The sequence below is a fragment of the Lissotriton vulgaris genome, chromosome 1_1, assembly GCF_964263255.1.
Source record: "Lissotriton vulgaris chromosome 1_1, aLisVul1.2, whole genome shotgun sequence".
Taxonomy (NCBI): Eukaryota; Metazoa; Chordata; class Amphibia; order Caudata; family Salamandridae; genus Lissotriton; species Lissotriton vulgaris.
This window is the reverse complement of record NC_141685.1, coordinates 109,043,232-109,052,456: the sequence shown is the minus strand read 5'-3', so window position 1 is coordinate 109,052,456 and position 9,225 is coordinate 109,043,232. Positions and strand designations below refer to the sequence as shown.

At 42.6% G+C, this 9,225-nt stretch overlaps 1 protein-coding gene across 1 annotated transcript; it reads left to right on the top strand.

Annotated features, from left to right (window-relative positions):
* The first annotated feature begins 3,977 nt into the window (after positions 1-3,977).
* On the top strand, positions 3,978-8,079 carry LOC147737637 (uncharacterized). The gene has a single exon (XM_086939556.1). It carries the CDS (start codon positions 4,156-4,158, stop codon positions 5,296-5,298), a length of 1,143 nt encoding a protein of 380 aa, XP_086795682.1. The 5' UTR covers positions 3,978-4,155; the 3' UTR covers positions 5,299-8,079.
* Positions 8,080-9,225: the final 1,146 nt, after the last annotated feature.

Here is a 9,225-nt window from a genome sequence, read left to right as displayed (position 1 = left end):
AGCATTGTTTGTTGTGTGCTCCTGGAAGCCGTCAGTGGTATCCAGGAGTAGATAACCACTTAGTGCTTTGATTCTTCTTGCGAGACCTAGTGTATGCAATAATAGTTATACATTAACAATAATAATAACAACTGAAATGATTTTTATAAATGCAACAACAACACAAAGATAGCTCAGTTTGCATATCCTTACTTTCTCACAATGCTTTTAAGTGCTTTATTGCAGCCAACAAGACTGACATTTTTGTCACTGCCCCCATTTCTGGTCCCATTATCTGTTCTTGCCTTCAATAGCTTGTTTATGCCTTGTGTTCTCCTGGTGTTCCTACTTCACCCTCTTCACTTTTCCATTTTCCTGTTCATCTTGATGTCTCTCTAACGTTGTATGAAATAAAAAGGATTTATAGAGCGCAAACAATTGCCTAAAGGTGTCAATGAGCTGACAGCAGTTAGTCCTAAACAAGGAACCCTCACCTGGATCTCTCCCTCGAGGCAGACGGCCTCCAGGTGTTGTGTTTCCTGAGGCTCTGCTCCCCTGAACTAAGGGGTTAATGTTGTGACATCCAAGTAGCAAGTGTCCACGTGAGGCTGTAGGAATAGGATCCAGTGGACACCAATACACCGCCTAGTACAGATGGAAGCAGACGCAGAGGGGTACACCCACCTACCTGTGTGCCTCCTCTGTACATCATAAGCCCCTACCTATGCACCTCCTCTGTTTATATCACATAGGCACCTACCTCTGCATATCCTCTGTTTATACCTTATGAGCACCTGCCGGTGCACCTCCTCTCTTTATACCTCATAAGCACCAACCTGTGCACCTCCTCTCTTTATACCTCATGAGCACCTACCTGTGCACCTCCTCTGTTTATACCTCATAAGCACCTACCTGTGTTTCGTCTCTGTTTATACCTCATAAGCACCTACCTGTGCATCTCCCCTGTTTATACCTCATTAACACCTACCTGTGCACCTCCTCTGTTTGTACCTCATAAGCATCTACATGTGCGCCTCCTCTGTTTGTACCTCATAAGTTCCTACCTGTGCATCTCCTCTGTTTATACCTCATAAGCACCTACCTGTGCACCTCCTCTGTTTATACCTCATAAGCACCTACCTGTGCATCTCCTCTGTTTATACCTCATTAGCACCTACCTGTTCATATCCTGTTTGTACTCCATAAGCACCCACCTGTGCTCCTCCTCTGTTTGTACCTCATAAGCACCCACCTGTGCGCCTCCTCTGTTTGTACCTCATAAGCACCTACCTGCGCGCCTCCTCTGTTTGTATCTCATAAGCTCCTACCTGTGCACCTCCTCTATTTGTACCTCCCAGATAAGCTTCTGAAACGAAGCTTGTGATCACCATACTACCAACCATGGCCTCTGGACTATCAGGCTATGACTATTATCTGACGTCTGCTGTGTGCATGCTTCTAGTGTGTGGAGTGAGTACACAAACAGAGGGGAGTAGGGAGCTGAAGGACATGGAATGAGATACACCTGGATAAAAGAAATATGGGAATGGAGGAATGTGACTTCACCTGTGGACAACAGAAACCCCCTCCCGCTCTACCAAAGCCCTGTAGAGTCACAAAGTAGCATCCTGGCCTTCAGACAGACAACAATAAGTTAAATATCATGGAAAACAGGAACATGGAAAGCAATTATTAATATGCACACATCTGTTGGATTGGGGGATATTTCAGTTAAATTATCGGTTGTGATGGATTCTCTATAAGAAATAAATGACTGATATTGTTGAATAATGAATGACATGATTTAATATTTCTTTGCGTTATCTGTGTGCACAATATAAAGACGGGCCTTTGCAATCAGCCCCTCATTCTGTTTTACAGAAAACCCTAGAAGGATCTGCTGATTGAAATACAACAGGATCTTAACTTTACCTAGTTTAGGAAGAACTAAAGACTTACTTTTTAAGTTGTCTTTCAGTTCAGAATCAGTCAATAGTTCAAGGGAGATGGATATATATTCCGCTGATAGAAAATCCACCTCAACTCGGGATAATGCTCCAGTCTTCCAGGTTTGAAGGATCCAGAAATGCTTGAGCCAGGAGGGCTGTAAAATGTGTTGAAGGTGACTTAGGGCTTTATTACGAGTGTGGCGGTCTTCCAATCGTACTACCACAGCAGAGGTACCAGGCAGACTGTCAAGCCCATTGAGAGCCCGCCGCCGGATTATGGCCTAAATCCAGGGTGGGTGGGCGGTGCAGCAGCGGTCTCGCGGCGGCTGAATTAGGCTCATTGGAGAGCCTAAACAGCATACCACCCCCTTAAGAGTGCCTGCAGCACGTTCCTGCACCATGTCATGCATGCCACACTGTGCAGTAACAAGGGTGCAATTCAATGGGGTGGCACAACATGTGCCCCCCGCATGCAACCCCAGGAGCAGAATCTGCCGGGGCCCTGTTAGGGCCCCCTTATCTGCATGTCCTTTATCCTTTTCATGGTGGGGTTCCCGACATGAAAAGGGCGGTGAATATGCAGACCGTAATATGCTCGGCGATGTCGGCACCGGCACTGCCAACATATTCAGGGTTTTTGCAGACCGCCTCCACAGCGGGATCCTTGATCCTGGCGGGGTGGCAGTCTCAGGCGGTCCCACCACCACACTCATAATATGGCGGTCAGACCGCCAGGATGGTTGCAGTTGGATCGCCACCGTGCATATGGCGATCATGAGGGCCGTCGCACTCGTAGTAAGGCCCTTAATGAGCTGCAAGGTAAAGGTGGGAGTTGACATTTGAGCTGATCCAGTGTGAACAGGAAAGCATTGTGAAAAAGGTGTCTGGAGTTACCTTTGTCATCTATACTTTCTAAAGAGTTACCTTTGTCATGTATACTTCCTGAAGAGTTTCCTTTGTTATACACTTCCTGAAGAGTTACCTTTGTTATACACTTCCTGAAGAGCTACCTTTGGTAGATACTTCCTGAAACTAAATTAACGGCAGCACTTCATGATTCCTCTCTTTTCCACAATCTGTTCTGTTTAAATTAAATCTTGTCCATGTACATCTACCTCAAACTCTACCTGTAGCACGAGTGCTCTTTGGCTGCCCTTTCTTTAGTAAGTTACTCTGTGAATAATGGTAATTCACTGCCTTTTCAGAAGTAAATAAGATGTGACATGTTCAACCACAGTTTTAATGAAATATCCATGTATGCTAAAATGTTCCTCACTAAATTTCAAATATGGTAGAGAAGAGATGTCTTCTACAGCTGGTTAAATATTGCGTATTCACATTCTATTACATATGCGTTTAGTAATATTGCATTTCTTTACATTCAACAGAAAATAAGCCTTAAATGCACGGATTGATTATGAATAATGAAGATAACACATCAAACCTGCAAAAATTATCAAAAATAAGGAGCTCCAAAAACTTCAGTGCAATCAGAGGCAGAAGACAGATCCAGGAAGACGCAGTCAAAGACAATTCAGTGAGTGTACGAGTCTGAGATCTGCACCTCGACACCCCAAGATGAAGAAATGAACTCAAAAAAGTTAAGGCAGCAAAACGGACAAACCACCTGCTGTATAAACAAGCGTCTAACACCAGCTTTGATCATGAGGCCGATATGAGAGTTGGAGGAAGGTCTCTTGTCTATTTGGTATCCATAGCTTGGAACAAACTCCCTCTTCAGATTTGAGCTGTTAGCAACATGATAATGTTTGAAAAAAGGTTGAAAACTTGGCTTTTTGTCCATGTTTGAAACAACCTGATTAACTTTCTTTTCTGACCTGTGCTTGGCCCCAGGACACTCTTTGGAGTAGCTGTACACATTACTAGTCGCTTCATCATCCTGATATGGCTAGAACAGTGCTTCGCTATCTAAACTGGCAACAGACCACCATTCAGTGCTCTAGGTGTATTGCAAACTCTTTCTAGTCCAACCACAGGCACCCGGGAAAAGCACAACAAAGTGGAGCCAAACAACTGAAGGGAAAGTGGTTCTGCTGCATAAAGCACAGAGTATTGTCCCAATTTGCACCTACTGGAAGGAAGAATAAGCTTTACCCGCAAGCATGCGAAGCCATTATCCAATCTAAAAATGCAATCACCCACAAGGAAGCCTTACTTATATTATGAATGTGGCAGGTATTTAATGAGTCTTGTATTTTATTGTTAAATGGGAAATCAAGTGTCCAAAATATCACACACATACAGGGAACGTGAAAATAACGCAAGTGGTTTATTAACTATGCTGACCCTTCAGGAAACACGGTCAGGAGACAAATCGTGCAATTGCACTGAATATGTCAAGAACTTTAGCCAATTAGAAACCCTAAAAGAGCATCAGCGAATACAAACAGGGGAACATTCATACCATTGCACTGAATGTGTAGAGAGCTTTAGTCAAATTGCAAACTTCCACAGACATCAGAGAATACACACAGGGGGCAAACCATACCATTGCAAGGAATGTGTAAAGAGCTTCAGTCACATTGAAAACTTCCACAGACATCAGAGAGTACACACAGGGGAAAAACCATACCATTGCAGTGAATGTGTGAAGAGTTTCAATACGTTAGCAGAACTCCAAACACATCAGCGAACACACACAGGGGAAAAACCATACCATTGCAAAGAATGTGTAAAGAGCTTCAGTCAATTATCAAACCTCCGCAGACATCAGAGAATACACACAGGGGAAAAACCATACCATTGCAGTGAATGTGTGAAGAGTTTCAGTACGTTAGCAGAACTCCAAACACATCAGCGAACACACACAGGGGAAAAACCATACCATTGCAAAGAATGTGTAAAGAGCTTCAGTCAATCATCAAACCTCCGCAGACATCAGAGAATACACACAGGGGAAAAACCATACCATTGCAGTGAATGTGTGAAGAGTTTCAGTACGTTAGCAGAACTCCAAACACATCAGCGAACACACACAGGGGAAAAACCTTACCATTGCAGTGAATGTGTGAAGAGCTTCAGTCAAAGTACACTCCTCCGCACACATCAGAGAATACACACAGGGGAAAAACCATACCATTGCAGTGAATGTGTGAAGAGCTTCAGTCGGTTAGCACATCTCCAAACACATCAGCGAACACACACAGGGGAAAAACCATACCATTGCAGTGAATGTGTAAAGAGCTTCAGTCAGGTAACAAGCCTCCGGACACATCAGCGAACACACACTGGGAAAAAACCTTACCATTGCAGTGAATGTGGAAGTAGTTTTACTTACTTTTCAGCATTAAGAAATCATCAGCGAGCACACAAAGGGGAAAAAAATCTTTTAAATACCATGAATGCTTGAAAAGCTAAAGTCCATTATCACTCCTAAGCAGGCATCAGCGAACACACACAGAAGAAAATCCTTCAAGTGCAATGAATGTGTGAAGCAATGTAGCCAATTATCAAGCCTATATAGACATCTGCTTACACACACTCTGTAAATACCGTACAACTGTAGTGAGTGTAGAAGTACCTTTAGGAAATTTTTCGCATTAAGGATTCATCAGTTAATGCACACAGAGAAAAATCCTTTCAGGTGCAGTGAATGTGTGAATATCTTCTGTCAGTTATTAAACCTACAGATACATCAACTAACACACACAGAGTAAAAAAGAGCATTGCAATGAATGTCAGAAGTGATTTTGTTAATTGCGAAAACACCTGGGGTAAACCTTACAATGGCACTAAAAGTGTGACGAGCTTTTATCAATTTCTGATCCTATATAGCCTCAGCGAACACACACCTTCATTTAACTCACTTAGAAATAATCCTAGAGATGCAGTGAATTCAGAACGAACTTAAGAACAGTAACAATATTATTGACTCATCTGAGGACATAGACAGGAGCAGCACAGTGCCGTTATTGTGGGATGAAGGAATTACAGGAAAAATATGCGTAATTATGTGGGATATTCAAATACCAGATGAATGAAGACTCGACTAGAAGAAAACCAAAGATTTGTAGAATAATAAAAGTGTCTGTTCCCAGTGATTGTTCACTTTGGTACACATAGAAAAAACAACGTGATATAATAGGAAATCCACTGGGAGACTAGCACAATGTGGAATAAAAGAAAGAAACACTGGTGGTTTTTATTTGGCGATGAAGAGTTACAAAGAAAAACATCCAAGAGTTCCTGTTCATTTTTATTTTTTTTATTTTTTTTATTTTGAGAGTTCGTGAACACATATCACATAACAAAATACAATTCATTCCAGATGCGAAAATGCAATATACAAATCCGACATACATAAACAAATAATGGTCACGTATACATAAAGAGAAAAAACAAAAACAAGAAACGAGAAAGGCAAGACTCTAACTAGTTAAATTAAATTAAAACGTAGCCATTCTTACATTTCATATCTCCACACTCAGCATTCTAAATACAAGAAAGCTATACCAAGAAAAAACTTAAGGCTGAACAATTGATATCCCACTCGGCTGACCCCTCATCCTTGCCGCCCTCCAACTAGCCACTGGTGCCCAAAGCCGTAGCCCCATCTCTCTTGTTTTTAAGTCCTTAAGTTCATATAGAGCACCCTCAATGTTATGGATGCCGAGGAGCCTACATAGCCACATTTGAAATGTTGGAGCCTCTATATCTTTCCAGGCGGCTGATATTAATATTTGGAATACAGCTACTGCTATGAATGGGCTCTATCCAGATCAGTCTCTGGGTCCCCCAGTTTTATAGCCCAGGCTGCCTCAGTCTTGACCATATCATCTGGAGATCTTTCCATAAGAATTTTGTACAGCCCCTTGATTCTGCGCCCCCCACCCTTCAGATAATCCAGAAGTGCACTCCTTTTTTCCAAAATTATTCGGGGTCTTACTGCTCTAATTGTATTAACCACCTGAAGATATTTATATTCTTGCCCTTCCTGTAATGAATATCGCATCCTTAGATCCTCCAGTGATCTACAAACATCCTTCACCATTATTTGCCCAAGTGTTACAATGCCTTGATGTTCCCAATGTCTCCAGGATCCATCCTTACACAAGTTTGGGAAAAGTCCAGAATTCCATAGAGGAGTATGATGATTGTACCTGGGAACTGCCATTACTTTCTGCACTGATGCCCAAACCCCCACTATATCTTTGAGCAATTTATATAGTGTTTTCTTATAATACCTTTTTTCCGTTCTCCTCAAGAGTACCCCGAATGCTTCATTACCCAATGCCAGCTGAAATATGGATGGGATATCATCTTGGCCCATTTCCTGTCCCGCCCCCCCTGATCAAAGAGTATTGCCATTTCTGTAAGGAGACAGGACCAGTGATAATTCCTAATATTTGGCATACCTAACCCTCCCCTTTCCTGAGGTAGAGACATAAACTTATTTGATCTTCTAATCTTGCCGTATTGCCATAGGAATTTCATAAAAATGTCTTCAATTTCCTTTATTAGTTTATCCTCTATTTTAAATGGAATAGACCTGAATTTATACAAGATCTTGGGAAACATAGTCATTTTAATGACATTGGCCCTACCTATTATCGATAAATGTATTGTATCCATCCTTTTTAGATCCTGTTCCATTGATTTCAGGAGCGGTGTAAAATTATCTCTAATTATATTCCCTGGTTGTGAACTAAGTGTTATACCAAGGTACACCACCGAATTAACATACCTAGCATCCCGTTTAATTATATTCTTGGAGCACAGAATTTGGGTCTTAGCCTCATTTAATCGGTATCCTGAATATTTCCCAAACAGACTTGTCATAGTCACTATTTCCCTCATAGCAGACTCCGGATCAGTCGTGATGACAGCTAGGTCATCCGCATATGCGAGCAATTTGTTTGAAAGCCTTTTATGACTACAGGTTTTATCGCCATATTAGACATTATTTGAGTTATTAATGGGTCGATGTACAACGCAAATAGAATCGGGGAACAGGGGCAACCCTGCCGAGTCCCCCTCGTTATACTAATTTTTCCTGAGCTCCCCCCCATCAACTGGATCCTAGCTGTTGGAGTAGAATACATTGCCTGTATGGCCTGTCGGAACCTTGGTCCGAACCCCCTCTCCTCCAACACCTTCCACAAAAATGACCACCTTACCCGGTCAAATGCCTTTTCCGCATTAAGGAGGACCATCGCGGCCCTCTCCCCCCCGGCAGCACAGATATCAAACACGGTAATCGCTCTTCTAATATGATCCGTCGTGCCTCTCCCTGGGATGAACCCGTGCTGCCAGGGCGATACTAGAGCCCCGATGATCCTCCCAAAGCGGGTGGCCAAGATCTTAGCATACAGCTTATTATCAGCATTGACTAGGGAGATAGGCCTATAAGAACCTGGATTTTCTTTAGGTTTACCTTTTTTGTGGAGCACCACGATGTTGGTACTCATCCATGACTCCGGTATTTTGCCAGTTATCATAATCCCATTAAACAGGTCTAGAAGAAGAGGGGATATTTCCTCCCACAGACACTTATATATTTCAAGTGGTAGCCCATCCGGGCCCACCGCCTTTCCTAATGCCAGACTTTGTAATCCTCCTATTACCTCATCCATAGTAATAACCTGTTCAAGAACGTCCCTCTATTCCTGACCTAGTCTTACACCTGTGCTTTCCCAGTTGTTAATTGGGGCATCTGTTCCCACCTCCTCCTGGTATAGGTCTTGATAATACCTTCTAAAAACCTCCAAGATCTCGGATGGCTCCTCATATACTCTCCCCTGTTCTTCTATTTTTGTAATTACATTTTTTGACGTGACCTGTTTAATACGCAGCGCTAGTGCCCTCCCGGCCTGTTCCCCTGTCTCATATAACCTGGTTCTCTGTATATGGTATTCTGCTGCTGATTTTTTAGGCAATTGACTCTGTAATCCCGCTTTGATAGTATTGATCCTCTCGAGACTTTCCAATCCTTGCCGCCCCTGGCATATATCTCTTCGATGTTGCGCTTCTGCCTCACTCAATCTATTCAGTAATTGCTCCCTTTCCCACTTGATCCTTTTCCACTACCTGTTAGTATAGCTAATGGTCTCCCCTCTTAACCCTGCCTTATAACTGTCCCATACTACCCCCGGGAGGCACTGTATCTGTTGGCATCAAAAAAGGCCTGTGACCAGTTTTTAATATATTCTATGTAGACACTGTCGGTTAATAGTTTCCTATCAAAAGTCCATGGTCTAGGTCCTTTCGTAGGTCGATTAACATCCATTGTTATTACCAGAGGGTTATGATCGGACATTATCATTGGAAGTTTGGAGAT